The following is a 14,985-nucleotide window of genomic DNA, read 5'->3' as shown; positions in this document are numbered from 1 at the left end:
GGCAAAAAGCTGAGCTTATCAGAACAAAGAATGAATTGGAGCAGCAGTTAGTGGAGCTTGAATCAAAGATACGAGACCTCGAGTGAGTTATTTTTCAACACATGCACCATGGTTTGTTAATAGCGAATATACCACTGTCCTGCTTGCAGTGACAATTTTTTTTACAACACAAGCATACACACAGAATGCTTTACACAAACTAAAAAAAATCTCAATATGAGGTTTAGGTAATGGAGTTTTGTTTTGGTCTTGAGAAAAAAATCTTGCAACCTGACAGGACTTGAACCCAGGACACTGGGACTGGAAGGCAAGCATCTTAACCACCAAGCTAAACTCCATTGGATAGTTATGATATCTTTTGTTTTTGTAGAGCGCAAGCAATCAACTCCCACATTTATATATTCCAGTTATCTGGATGGACCAACTTCATTATATATACAGTAGTTCAAATGAATTAATGTGGTAATTACACGATAACACTTTTGGTTTTTTCAGATTTCGTCTTGTTCAGGAGGTAGAAAAACGTCACAACTCACAGATTATCCTGGAAAAAACGAGGGAACAATTGGCGCGCAAAGAAGAGCTCTATAGTGTGTAAGTTAACATCTTATAGTACCATGAAATATGCCATGTTCTCTACTTCTCCAAGTTCAGTCTTAAAATATCATTTTTGTTGTTTAATTTTATTCACCAATTTCATTACAATTGTTTACCATGTTTTTATTCTGTAAAGAGAGATTGATGCACGACAAAAAACGGAACTGAATTCCCGCAACACCATACTTGAACTAAGAACGGTACAGAATAACATTAAACAAGTAAGAATTATGTTTTAATTTTTTTTTTTAATTGAAATGGTACAGTCCAAATAATGCTATCTAGAATAATCTAAAAATTGTTCGTTACTCTGTATTTATTTATTTATTAAAGTACTCATTGACTGTTAATAACATCATTAATTGCTTTACATTACTAAAATAAATCACACATACAATATATAAAAGTGATAATCACAAATTATTTCTGTCTTTTTTACAAGCTTGAAGAGGAATGTGATGAGCTTAGAAAGCAACTCCTGCAAGAACGCAACACTAGGGCCCTTCAAGAAGAATTTAGCTATGACATTTCAAAGAAACATGAATTCATGAAAGAGGTACTTTACCAATTGCTTATATCAATATATTTAAAAGGGTGCATTGTACAGGGGTTCCTAGTTGGAAGAAATTATTTCTGAGAGCTCTGGTTAAATGAGCGTTTTCACAACACATCTAATTACATTTTGGTGATACTGCATGGTGATACCCATCGTCACTGAATTCAGTGACACAATTGATAGTAAATTAGTATAAACATGTAAATAATATGAATTTACGGGAGATTGGTTATTTTCTGGGAGATTCTTGCTTGCTTTATGGAGTGTGGGAGGCCATCATGATTTCTGGGAGTCTCCTGCGACTTGTGGCAGGCTTGGGATCCCTGGTTGTACAATTGTCTAAATACCTACTTATCTTTTCTGTCAAGTAGTTTGATGCTTGGTTTTAGATAACTACTGGTAAATTATATTAATGGTATATCCGTTTTTTTTTATTGTTTAAACCACTGTGTACTTTCTTATTTATTTTAATTTATGTTTGTTTAATTTTCTTTTTAATGCCACCATTCTTTGCTTAGCATAAAGAAAACAAAAAGGATGATAAGGTAGAATCTCAAAAAATGCCTATCTGATGTGCATTCAATGGTGTGTGTGTGTTTATATATGTTGGCAAAGGCGTGATGTGCTGTGATTAGGAATTTCTTGAAATTCTGCCTCTATAATAATATCAAACACTTCATATTGCACTAGATTTTCAATATATATTACATAATATTTGCCTATATTCTTTTGTTTATCTTTGTTATTTGTTTGCTATTATGCTTGTAGGAGGTACAGAAGACAAATTTTGAAAAGGTAATTTGGGTATGATTAGAACATGTGATTCTGTGCAGTGGCGTAACAACGAGTCATGGGGCCCTAGGGGCAAGAAAATTTTAGGCCCTGTGTCGGTAAAATAATTTCGCTCACAAAGTGTCAAAGGTGGGGATAGTGCCCCAACTAAAAAGTAATAAATTAATATATGTCATTTAATTATTCTATATGTTTTCATCTAAAAATCGCCAGTTAATTGTGCAACTTCATACATTGATCTTTTTGTGGTATTTGACGTTGATATTAGTCGAATTCTCTTTGAAGCTCCATTGATCGTTTATTTATATTTATAGTGCACCAAACAGTAACAGTAGACCAACACTGGGTCTATGCTAGGATTCGGGGACACTGGGGGCCTGGGGCTTTGCCCCCTGCGAGTTCACAGGAGTTACGCCACTGATTCTGTGTTATGTAATTGTGTAATCCTAATTGGCTAGTTGAATACCAGCTAACATGCATATAATTGATGTTACTATTTGTTTCATAATCAGTGTTTTGTACTAAAATTAATTTTAAAAAGTTTTTGAAAGCTAAATATTGCAGAATGTTTTGTGTTAGAATTAAATTACCATAGTACTAACAGAATAATTATAACAAATAACTATATCCTTTGTCATATTAACAACCAAAATATAAAAGAAAACTTATGTAAACATTTCATACTTGTTCTCTTGTTATTAAAGTTGATTAATTCATTTAAAAAAACACCTCATCACTAAACAAAGTTATCCAAGATGGCATAAAGATGCATAGTTCGAAATTTGCAAAAGAAGAAATATGATAACTTACTGTAAAACTAATCCCACATCAGTTGCAATATTCTAAAAGAAGTGGCTCCACCTTCAAATTATGGTAGTAGTAATAAATTAAGATATTAATTTTGTGTGTGAATTGGTTGCAGTGGCGTATGGAGTCTTGAAATGGGGAGGGTGGGGATGATAGGGGGGTGTGAAGGTGAAATTGGGATGATCAAGTGAGGGTGCTTGCTCTCATAATAAAGCAATATGGGGTGATTTTTAACTACTTGAGCATACTTAGTTTGCTTTGAAAATTTTCAATGGAGCAAACTAGGGGGTGTAAGTTTTTGTTTTTTTTAGGGGTGGGGAGGTGTGTGTGCTTGCCCGCAAAACCCCTAGGTACACCACTAATTGTCTGTCATTGCAAACAAAAAAATCATTCTGACATGCATTTTGTGTAATACATATTGCATTAACTTAGTTCCTGTGACTTTCTAAAATCCTTAAACCTAATTGTTATTTGTACTTAACATTATTAATTTAAATATTTTTATTACAATTATTACACTTACTTTACTTAAGTACACTTTTCATCTTTAGACCTTTTAAACTGTTCTTTGCCACCCGTTTCTATATTGAGCTGGGTGTGTGTCAATTATACAGTTTTATAAAATTATTATATTACTGTATTATTGATATTGTTATTAGCATTACTATTTATTGAATTTGAACAAAATTGTGTTACTTTTATATTGTAAATTTTCGTAATTAATTTTGTTTTCAACATGATTTTTATGTATTTTCTTGATCCCCAGGCTGAGATTATCAATCGACTTGAACTTGCAGATGAGAACAGAAAAACAGCACTGTCAACCAATGACAAACTCAAAGACGAACTTTACCTACTGAAGGTATTTTGCAATCAATTTTTTATTGATGAATAACTTTTTATTGATTTATATAACATTATTTTAGTGTTATTGTATGTTGAGGCCCTAGTGGCCAAGTGACCACCCCATACAAAGACCTTATAAGGTATTGTTGAGTAATTATGTGATATATGATTAGTTTATTATGTTGGTTTTTCTCTCCATCAGGTTGAATATGAAAGACAGAAGATAAAGTACAAGGACAGCCATGGATTGCTGGCTTCAGAGAATGAAGAACTTTCTCACAAAATAGAACAACTGAAAAATGATATTGTAAGACATGCATTTATCTATTTTGTGTATTTCTTTAATATTTTCATGCAAATTTATCCTAGCGTATATGAGTGTGATATGGCATCATATAAGGGAGTTATATGACATCATGATGCCAAGAAAATAAATGTTGTTTTATCTAAGTGGGTACAAGCAAACTGCACAGCGAGGGATTTAAACCTGAACTTCGAAACCGTTTCTGCTGCACCAAACCACTTCTACAATATATGATTTTATTGCTCTGGTTTTTGTTTCTTCAGCATGTTAACGATGAAGCTTTAGCACATGCAACGTACACATTCAACACGCAACTGGCAGCCGTGAAAGCTGAAAATGTGAGGCTTCATTCAGAAATAGAAAAAGATAGAAGTGAGAAAGGAAAGCTCATATCAGAGGTTAGTTGTATTTTTACATACAATTTTATTTTTCTTTAAATTGTTTAGTTGCAATGCAATACAATTCAAAGAATGATAATGCATATAATATTTAATTACATAAAATATGTAATAATTAATAACAACTGTCACAGCCCATGAGACACCATTAAAATTAACACCAAGGACATAACATCATGGTGATCCAGATATTAGATTTGCATTGACCTACTTGTCCTCTTCTGACATTGGTCCTAGAGGTCTGAAATACTTTCTGTTTCTTTTCTGGCTGTTTAACTCCAAGTCTTCCGTCCATTTCCATTTTATTCCTTCAGGCCTGTTTTTGGGCATTGTTCCTTCTGGTCTTCATCATGACACTTCTATGATGCATTTGTTCCTAACATTTATACTTTTGGTTTTTTTTCTAGCTGAATTCTATTGGTAATCGGCTTGAGACGACATCGCGGGAGCTGGAGAAATCGCAGCAAGCCCGTACCGAACTTGAAAAGTAAGTGTTGAAACATTTGCCTTGGTGAGAAAAACCCAATGATGACATAATCGAGTAGAGCTACTGCTTAGATATTATGGTGGACCTTCTAATCCCAGAATTCTTTAAAACTCATATTCTTTTGTAAAAATCGGTTTATGTTTATGAAAATGAATTGGAAATTAATGTTTTCTGAATTGAATTGGATTGAAATCCGAAATTTGACAAGCAGTTGACTTGGTGTTGAAATATGATACAAAACTGCTTTTTGAAACATTTTTGAATTTGTATGTGCTATATACAGTAGTTATTATTCATTTCCCCATTTTATAATAATTGTAAGCATTGTAAATTTGGAATTTGATGTAATAGTGAGATCTTTATTGGTGTATAAAATTTACTTTGAAGGGCTATGCAGCGAGAACGTGATGAGGCACAACAGATGCGAATCAAGAGAGAACAAGATCTGATTACGAGCAAGGATGCCACACAGGTATAGCAAACTTGCAGTATATGTAAATCAAAACATTATACAATAAATAATACACATGGACCATTCTGCTAAGCTCTGTCCATTTAATATCAGGGAGTATTCGATTGCACGACGACGGTAAGGCGTAGAACGTAATGACGTCACTAAAGTCATCTGCGCATGCGAGAACGTTCTCATCAAGTTCTCATCGTCGCATGGATTCTAGGACCCAATTTGGGCAAATCTACATTTACAGAGAACGTAGGACACCTGGTAGGACGGTCACGCATGAGCGATTCTGTTCTAGCGTCATGTTGTCGAACATATCAAAATCTTCCTATTATCACTGAAACGACAGCATAAATAAATATAAATGTGATTGTTTATAAGATATGCGCATATTGCTGGCCCTATTCTGATTGATTAGAAAGTTCTATTGACAGCTTATTCAGTTGATTTGATTAAAACCACACCAATAGAAAGCAAGAGGTGTAATGTGGAATGGGAGAGATGAAGAAAGATTAGTTTTAAATCCTTTACTAACAAAATATTCAAAAATTGTATTACAAAAACCCAAATTTATTGCCTAAAGCTTTGTCTACACTATCAAATTTTATGTGACAAAAAAATGTGATGTGCCCATATATGGGTACGACGACATCATATCACATTTCATCAAATTGTATCAAAAAGGTTGAACATGTTCAACTCTGTGTTCCATCAAATTTTATGTGGCGCTTTTTTTGATGGAATTTGATGGTGTAGACAAAGCTTTAAAATAACCAAAGTTTTTTTGACAACTTAAAAGAAAAGAAAATTGATTTTTTTTGTTTTTTTGTAGGCTAACGCTGTTCGACTTGGTTCAGCTGAGACAAGAATTATCAGTATGGAGAATGAGGTGTGTTACTAGCTCTAATTAAGTGTTATATTTATATCTTGCATTTTGTATCATTATTCATTTATAATCATTTATAAAGTGCCAATACCACTAAACCGAAGTTTACTTCTGAGAGCAGCTTAGCTCAGTCGGCTAATCTGGTAGTAACCACTGTGTGTGCGCTGAAGCCTGGCGATCTCTAGGTCCCTGGTTCAATTCCCATCGCTGCCTCCTTGTGTTTCAGCCAGAGGGCTGAAATACAAGTTACAGTAGCGCACCGTCTTTTGGATGAGATGTTTAAGCCGTTGGTCCTCTGTGCATTTATGGCCCATGTGAACGCAGTACACTCTTCAGAAAAGAGTAGGGGATTGTCTCCCTTTGTACTGCCCAATCACCACCAGAAGGACCCCACTGGAAATAAGTCTTCTTCTAGACTTTCATGGGCTATCCTTGGTGTTTACACCGAATAAATCCAATCCAAATCCAATCCAATCGAAAATCAAAGGCGCTGAGCATGTTCAGATGTTAAAAAGGTGAGTTTTGAGTTTGGTCTTAAAAATAGCAACTGAAGGTGAGTCGGCAAATGTATATATAGACCTATGATTTAAAATTATTTTGTCTGTGAAATGCTATTAATATTAAAAAGTAATAATCAATTCCTTTGTAAAGCTAAGTAAAATATTATCATGATTTTATTATATCTTATTATTTATTATATTTTATTATTCTTTGTTGTTTTTTGTGACTCAGATTCATGTCACCCAGTCAACGTTGATGGAACGTAACAACCAGCTGATGTCATTACAGCGTGAGCTTGACCAACGGACAAACAAACTACAGATGCAGGATGTGCTCCTACAACGAGAAAAGGTCAATATATTAATTCTTCTCTTACTATAAAACATCCATTACCTGTTATATTACCTCACCTTTCCTCCTTGTGACATAAAGCACATGGGGTGATATTCTCAGCACTGGTAATTCATTTTGGTTAGTTGAAATCTTATTGTACTTTAAGGTTTTAAACATCAACATTTAATAATATGTTGCATGAATTTGTAAAATGTAATGAATTCAGTTTTTAATTGAACAATAAATAAATGTATAACTGATAAATTAATTATTAATTATTAAATATTTATTTAAATAATCATTTTAAAAAATGGAATGTAATTACTGTAGTTAATTGAGTGTTTTAATGTTTATATGCAGGAAGAGAAACTCAGACTAGCTGCCAAGTTCGAGACAGCGACTGAAAGGTAAAAATTCTATGTTCTAAATTGTTTACTCAGATAATACTACTAGTGCTATCTGAAATCATAGTGATATTTAATTATTTATTCATTTGAGCAAATATATTTATTATTTAATTCAGATGTAAGTGTATTTGAAGTTGGAGCTTCGTACTTAATAATATTTTGATGCAATAAATGAAAAAGTGCAGGTAGAACAGAATTGCATGATAATCAACCTGCTTAAAATAATCAGAGTGAGGAGATTTTGATAAATTATCACCATCTGTATGAATGTTTTTTCTACTGTAGGCTCAGTGAAGCTCAGAATGATGTCGCAGACTTGAAAAAATCTCTAGAAAAGGCACATTCCGAGAAACATCTGAAAGACAGGGAAGCCACAGATGTCACGGTAAGATATTTAGATAAGTGAAAAACATCTTTACAATTAAACAAATTTGTTTTATTAAAGAGTACTGTCTATAAAATATATATTCTTTGAAAATGTGTTCAGGAGCATCTTTCTATCAGGAGGAATGTTGCCACTTTTATGATTGAGGTTTGCTGTAGCCCATTGCTATTATCCTTTTTTATACCTTGTTGTGTTGCATTTCTTCTGCCATTTCCAGGACAAACTAAATGAGACCCTTCATACATTACGTGCCGACAAAGACAGGGTAGGTCAAACGGTTATCACACATTTAGTTGCGTTTTCGCTAACGAGCTAAGAAGGTGTTACCACTAACACACATTTAGTATTATTACACTAATATCAGTTGTGGATTTGATTGTTTCATTAATTTTTCTCAAAGGTTTATTAGATTTGATCTACACCATCTTGAAATATATAACACGGCAGTAAATGCTTTGAGCCTCCAGTTGTTAAGTTGAGGGTTCGAATCTTAAATTGGATTACTTGTGTGCGTGCAAGGCACTTTAACTATATCAACTTACGCATGAAAACCTGACGGGTTTGAATTATAATGCTCTATTAGCCTCCAGGTTTGAAAAAATAAATATAAAATATAAATAACAAAATATATTAAATGATGGAAAGATATTTATCGTAAAAGCTTTTTGAAATTCTCTTGGTGTTTGGGTCTCATCCTTCCCTTTATAACTTTGTTTTAAGCAGCTGTTTGGGAGTAATGTTCAATATGGAATAGTTCCCTGGGGAAGTATCTGCTCCGGATATGTGTATGCTCTAATTACTGGGGCAATAGTGTGAAGTATACAGGCTGGGACATTTACATCTAACATGTTTTTATTGTTCTTTCTTACTGTAAGTGAAAAAAGTGTTGTGAATGACATTTGAATAACTGTTTTAGTTCATTTCATTCAATATGCACTATGCATTTTTTTTTGGGTTTATCTACAACTGTATCTCACTCATACACTACCAGTGGCACTACTCATTTGTGTATATTAACATGCACCTATGTTTTTTTACAAGCTTTCACTGCTACCACTATTCTGATGGATACAAATAGATGCTCCATTTCAATCATATATTATTAAAAAAAAGCACAATTAATGAACTAATGTAATTTGTTCAATGTAATTCATTTTACAGTACTAACTTTTCTAAATCAATTTATCACTTCATTCTCTATTTTATATCATGATTTTTTCTGAAGTATTTATTTTTTTTATATTGTACATTTTAAAGCCCCATTCCCGGCAAAATTTCACTAAAAATGACTTTTTTTAGAAAATATGCATTTGCATTACTCCAATTATTATAAATCATGGAAAAATATTGGCATGAATTTTAGTTTTACGCAAAAGAATAAAAAAATGAGAAATACAGACTATTTCTCATAAAATATTACCATTTTCTCGACGAATTCATCGTTACTAGGCAAATTCAGAGGTTGTAGATCGCATCCACTGGAATACTCTCGCTTTTATGTATACTCCTGGTATACTTTATACAGTCAATAAAGTGTGCCCTCTCTAATGAGATTACTTTTTGTACTTCGCATCTCGCACAATGCGGTCGTTCGGTTATCCTGAGATATGTTTGTTTAAGTGTCAAAATCTCAGTCAGAATCAGTTTTTTAACAAATTTGTAATAATTCCTATGAAATATTATATTTCACAAGTGTCAATACTAGCAAGGAAAATATCATGTCGGCCGTTTTTACGTGTGATAACAGAACCTAAAATCAAGGTAAGGCTAGGCCTAGCCAGCAGCGTTGGATAGGCTAATGTTTTCGGCATCTACGATATTTCTTCTCACGACCTATCGCAAAATCAACATGAAAAATTCATCCGCATTTATTTTTTGTGTGGAACACAAAAAAATCAAATTTCAGTCTTATTTTACATTTTTTTCATTCTTAGGAATGTCTAAATTCAGTTAAACTAGCAATTCCGTATTACATTTATAAATCTTTATAACATTATACAAAAATTAGATTTGTCTTAAAAATTGAAATTTTGCCGGGAATGGGGCTTTAAGATAGTGACAAAAAATATGTGGCAAAGACAAGCCAAACCAGTCACTCGTCGCAAATTATTTTTCAGAGAAAATTGCCAAAATATGCTAGAATGTTAAATTTAAAAATCTGTTCTATTATACTAAACTAACCTTTATATATCTATACATCATGCCATGCTGTTATTTTCCCCATTTTCTATGTTAAAAGAACACTTTTTAAGGATTTCATGATAGTTTCTGCATGAGAAATGCCTGTAATTATAAACTTTGGAGGCTGATTTCTCATATATAGTTCTTTAAGCAGCTGTATGTTTGAACGCTTGTAACTTCATAAGGAAATGCCGGATTTGAATGATTTTTTTAAAACCATTTTATGGCTTTTATTTTACTGTTTAACCCTGTGTTAATATTACTCAAAATTGATTTTTTTTTGCGACCAGCGACTGGTTTGGCTTGTCTCTGCCACATATTCATTACATATATTATGTGTTTCAGTATTATAGGTTATTTTTAAAATACTAGAGGGCTACATACTGATTCAGATCAGAATATTGTACATAATATCTGTTTCAATGCACAACCAATAGAGTTTTAACTAATTACATCACTATACTGTAGTATGCTTTTGTGTGGTTAAAAAATCCAAATTTTGTTGTTCTTATTATTGTAATCCTTAGTTAATATTTTGACTAATTTAGTGTTGCATTACCAGTCATTATGCAAGTTGTTGTTTTTACTTGTAGGCCCAGGTGTTGCTGGAAGAAAAGAATGAAAATTTGTCACAAACAATTTCTCAGTTGAAGAATGAATTACAAGAACGAAACAAAACAGGCAGCTTGAAGGACCAGGATGCTAAAGCACTTCAACAGGTAAAGCAATAGGAAGGGATGCAGCTAGAAACTTGTAATCCAAAGCTGCACTCGATGGTTGTCAGCCGACGCGATACCATGGAGAACGCAATTTGACGTATGCAACAAATTATTTTTGTTGGCGATCTTCTGAGGCTGCCACTGACAATCAGCAGGGGGCGTCATGTCGTCAGACACTGACAGAGCAGACGTGGATACGTTGGCCCACAGTAGTACAATCGTCATAGAACACAGTTTGTGCCTGGCTTAAGATTATTCAGGCGAATTTATACGAGACAATCCGTTAGACCTTGCAAATAGTGTACCGCGTCCTTTCACATGCACATGGGTTATAATGCACACAGGACCGACAGCTTAAATGTCTTATCCAATAGATGGTACACTATTGGCAGATCTGGCGGAGGGGTCAGGGGGTCCTGACTCCCCTCCCCTTGAAAAAAAAAAATTATTTATTTGGGATTCATCGATTTATTAAAAAAAGAATATGTATGCAGCGACTCAATTTTTGTTATGTACTGTACATACACACATAGTAGGGCTACTAATATTTACAATAATAAGAATTAAAAATTTACCTGACCATTTTCAAGTGGAGGAAGTCACCTAAGAAGTCGGAAAAGCTCATTTCCTGCCATCTAGTGATCAAATTTTTCCCGGGGAGGGCCCCCTTCTTCTTTGGGTTTATCGATTCATGGAAAAAAGAATACGTAAGCAACTCAATTTTTTTTAATGTACGTATACACACATAAATAGGCCTATTTACTGTAATAAGAATAAGAAAGTAATTACCTGTCTATTTTCAAGAGGGGGAAAACCATGAATTTTGAAGAACTTAAAAGTCATTAAAAGACAACTCAGAAGTCTGGAAAGCTCATTTCCTGCCATCTAAGATTCAAAATTTTCCCCCCTTTTTTTGGGCATTTTTGTGAAAAAAAGTTTGACCCCCCTCCCCCAAATGTGAACCTAGATCCGCCCCGGGTGCACTATTGTCACAAGGAGAGCAGCAAGCTGAATTGAACCTGAAACCAAAAGACCTCTGCGATTCAGCACACACGCAGTGGCTACCACCAGTTTAGCTGATTGAGCTAAGCTGCTCTCCCCTATTGCGTCATTTTTTTCTAATATATAGTCGAATTGTGTTGTTACCATGATCAATGAATTTAACCATGTTATCTGATTTCTGAAAATAATCTTACAGAATTTAATGGATACAACAACCAAGTTATCTGTTGCAGAGGCTCATCTTCATCATGCTGTCAATGTAAGTCACACTAGTCATTGCCTCATTTTTCTTCATCTCTGCCCGTTTTAATTAATTATTGACCCACTAGAAGTTCTAACAGTATGCACTGTAGGAGCACATATATTTTTTTTACCTTGATATGTGTTATATCAAATTTTTATTTTGTTTTTCATTAATTTTTATCGTATATTAAATAACTGTTTGTTTTTTAGACACAAGAAGCAATTGTGAGAGAAAAGAATTTACTTATGAAACAACTGGAACAAATGGAGGAGAAGGTATAAAATATCTGATTTATATCACGATTGAAATCATAGAATGGTTTTAATATTTATTGAATAAGAAGTGTGGCCGTGTTAGTCTAAATTTAAACAGTATGAATTACAAGAGAATTCCAATATCAGCTGTACTTCTTAAAACTCATTATGAGAATTAGTTTTAAGCATAACCTAAACTATTTCGTAGGAGAAGTACAATTTTTTCTAGTCTGTAAGATTGGTTGAATTATGTATCTTTTATGTATCATCTTTATCCCTAACTTTGCAGTTGATCTTGTCTGGACGTGACCATGATACATTGATTACAAAGATTGAGCAATTAGAGGACAAGTTAAGCCAAGCAGAGAGGTCTAAATTTGAAGCTTCGGAACAACTATCTACTGCCAAGGTCGCAGTTCAGCAAAAGGTATCTTGCTGTATTTTTACGTACTTACAGTGTATACTAAAGCACAGATGACTGCAGTAATAATATTGTGTAATATAAATACTTTAGAAAAGAAAAATTGCTATATTTCATAAGATTTAACAACACAAATGCAAAGTGGTGAAAGTATTATAGCAAATATATGAATTAATTATAAAACAAGAGCATTTACTCGATAGAGTGAATACTTCTGCCATTTGCCTGAATATCAACCCATAATGAAGCAAACACAGTGGTGTCCGACTGCACTGATGAAACTTAGACCTAAATATTTCCTTGAATAACCCTTGATGGAAAATATATCTCTTTGACTACTTATTATTAGCTTTTGGGTGAATTAATTTTGGATGCCTTCTGAAATTGTAAACAAGAAAAGAAGGTAGAACATGATGAAGTTTATAATTAGGATGTTTGATTTTTTCAAAAGTCAGATATTTTTGTTTAAGATTTATAAACCAAGAAAGTACTGAAGTATTAAATTATTTATCTAGGTAGTTATTAAGAGTAATTGTTTTTTATTTACGTGGTTACAGGCAGAGTTGGATGATCGCTTACGTGAAGTTGAAACAAAGAATGCACGTCTTGAGGTGATGTTGAAACAGGAAAGTGCGCGCTGCGAAACTCTTGAAAAGAATTTACAGGAGGCACATAAGGTAAGATAAAAATACTTGAAACTTGGAAATATATTAAAAGAAACAGAATAAAAATTTGTTTTGATTGTTTATTATCTGTTTTACTACTTATTTTCAGATGCAGACAGGAATGGAGGCCATTGTAAACAACTTGAATTCAGCTAACCTTCACATGGAAGGCAAGCTAACTGTAAGTATGTGTTTGTACCTTGTATTTACCTTTGCTTAATTCAACTTGAAAACTCGCTTGTTTACTCCAATTCTCAACCTGAATTAGCTAACATATCAACTCATTTTCATACTCAGTCCCATTGTTGATTTATGATTTTAATACTTTTCATAATCTTCATTTATTATCAATTTTATGACATTTGCTTTTGTTTTTTTTAATCCAGGATGAAGCTGCTGCAAGAAGTGTGTTTGCTAAGGAAGCTGAAGAACACAAAGATATGTGGGAAACAGAGGTCAAATCTAGGTCAAGTCTTGGTATCAAGGTAAGTAATTGGCTGCCATGCAGGCATTTCAGAAATTATTAATATTATACTCTGTTGGGGCACAATTACTTACCATAGCAACCTTGGCCCTGAACAAGAAGTGCATTTTAATTATGCTACATATGGCCGTCCCATGGCAAAACATTGTAACTGCTATTATATTTTTAAGTTGCGTTGTTTTGCCAATGGACGGCCGCATAGGTGTGTTCCCATTGATATTAAATGTAGTCATTCCATTTTAATTGTTGTGTATTTTTGTCTTCTTTGTTTTTAACAGATGGCTCAGCTGCAAAGATCACGAGCTGGAATAATGGAACAGGTTGAAGAAGTAAGTTGAATTTTTCTGTGATGTTTTATCATCATATTTGTAATACTAATATAAAAAATTTGTAGTATACTTTCATGTAAAATATAGTTTCTATATTGTTTGCATAGACTTTTTAGTAAATCAGCAAAATTGCCTCATTTTTTTATGACATATATAATCTTTTTAAATAAGCTATAAGGGTTTTTTTATTGATGTTTTAGGGTTTTTAAATTGATCTTTAAAATAACAAAATTGTGTTTTTTATTATTTCAGGAAAGGAGAAGAACCAGGAAAATGGCTGAATTAAAGAGAGTAGTGGAGGGTAAACTTGAAAATGAAACTCAAAGGTATTTTGTTGATCTTGAAACAAATATAGACCAATATATTGTATTATTTTTCAGTGTATCCTTGCTAATCTATTCTGTGTGTTGTTTCAAATGTTTTTTTTATATTTTGGTACAGATATCGACAGCTGGAACAAGAGATGAACACCACCAAGATGAAACTGAAACTGGCCAAGAAAAAATTGAAGGTTAGTGATAGGACAAAATTATAAATGCTTATTATAATTTTCCTTATTAATTGAAATTGTGAGGTATTTATTGAAAGTGGTAAAAAGTGTTAGTGCTACTAGGGTCCTAAGCCTCCTCAGAGTCGTAGAAGCCTTCTGGAAATTGACACGGTCTGCAACTGGAAGTCTCCTGGATACTGGGCCATCTTTTGCAAATTCTATGTTATTACTACTGTGTGATTTGCCTCCCTGGTATCTGCTGGCCATAGATATCACCACACACAGCAAAATCAACAAAATTTATTTAGTACCTTGAAGTGGTTTCTTCCAAATTAAGACCCCTGTCACTACCCTATTCGATAGTCTGTACTCTGGGGTAGCCCTGTCTTGGAAGCTGTTTTCCAGACACCTAGTAAAAATGTGATGGGGTATGTCTA

General features: G+C 33.4%; 1 protein-coding gene across 7 annotated transcripts in view; it reads left to right on the top strand.

Moving 5' to 3' along the window:
- The window catches only part of LOC117102562 (ankyrin repeat domain-containing protein 26-like), a 71,142-nt gene that overhangs the window by 50,005 nt on the left and 6,152 nt on the right, over window positions 1-14,985 (top strand). For 4 of the 7 annotated variants that reach the window (XM_033242872.1, XM_033242869.1, XM_033242866.1 and 1 more), the window contains 25 exons: window positions 2-82; window positions 496-594; window positions 734-818; window positions 1,040-1,153; window positions 1,922-1,948; window positions 3,519-3,614; window positions 3,801-3,905; window positions 4,166-4,300; window positions 4,708-4,787; window positions 5,175-5,259; window positions 6,080-6,136; window positions 6,866-6,985; window positions 7,328-7,374; window positions 7,660-7,759; window positions 7,977-8,024; window positions 10,534-10,659; window positions 11,858-11,920; window positions 12,115-12,180; window positions 12,449-12,586; window positions 13,138-13,257; window positions 13,355-13,426; window positions 13,632-13,730; window positions 14,008-14,058; window positions 14,311-14,384; window positions 14,500-14,569. In XM_033242872.1, coding sequence (XP_033098763.1) covers window positions 2-82; window positions 496-594; window positions 734-818; window positions 1,040-1,153; window positions 1,922-1,948; window positions 3,519-3,614; window positions 3,801-3,905; window positions 4,166-4,300; window positions 4,708-4,787; window positions 5,175-5,259; window positions 6,080-6,136; window positions 6,866-6,985; window positions 7,328-7,374; window positions 7,660-7,759; window positions 7,977-8,024; window positions 10,534-10,659; window positions 11,858-11,920; window positions 12,115-12,180; window positions 12,449-12,586; window positions 13,138-13,257; window positions 13,355-13,426; window positions 13,632-13,730; window positions 14,008-14,058; window positions 14,311-14,384; window positions 14,500-14,569 — 2,158 coding nt within the window. Of the gene's footprint in view, window position 1; window positions 83-495; window positions 595-733; window positions 819-1,039; window positions 1,154-1,671; window positions 1,699-1,921; window positions 1,949-3,518; window positions 3,615-3,800; window positions 3,906-4,165; window positions 4,301-4,707; window positions 4,788-5,174; window positions 5,260-6,079; window positions 6,137-6,865; window positions 6,986-7,327; window positions 7,375-7,659; window positions 7,760-7,976; window positions 8,025-10,533; window positions 10,660-11,857; window positions 11,921-12,114; window positions 12,181-12,448; window positions 12,587-13,137; window positions 13,258-13,354; window positions 13,427-13,631; window positions 13,731-14,007; window positions 14,059-14,310; window positions 14,385-14,499; window positions 14,570-14,985 lie in introns of all 7 variants that reach the window. The other 3 variants (XM_033242867.1, XM_033242870.1, XM_033242873.1) reach the window with 3 other exon arrangements.

This window comes from Anneissia japonica, unplaced genomic scaffold (genome assembly GCF_011630105.1).
Source record: "Anneissia japonica isolate Jap-2015-1 unplaced genomic scaffold, ASM1163010v1 scaffold1489_len2284818_cov182, whole genome shotgun sequence".
In the NCBI taxonomy this organism is placed as follows: Eukaryota; Metazoa; Echinodermata; class Crinoidea; order Comatulida; family Comatulidae; genus Anneissia; species Anneissia japonica.
This window is presented reverse-complemented; position numbering and strand designations above follow the sequence as displayed.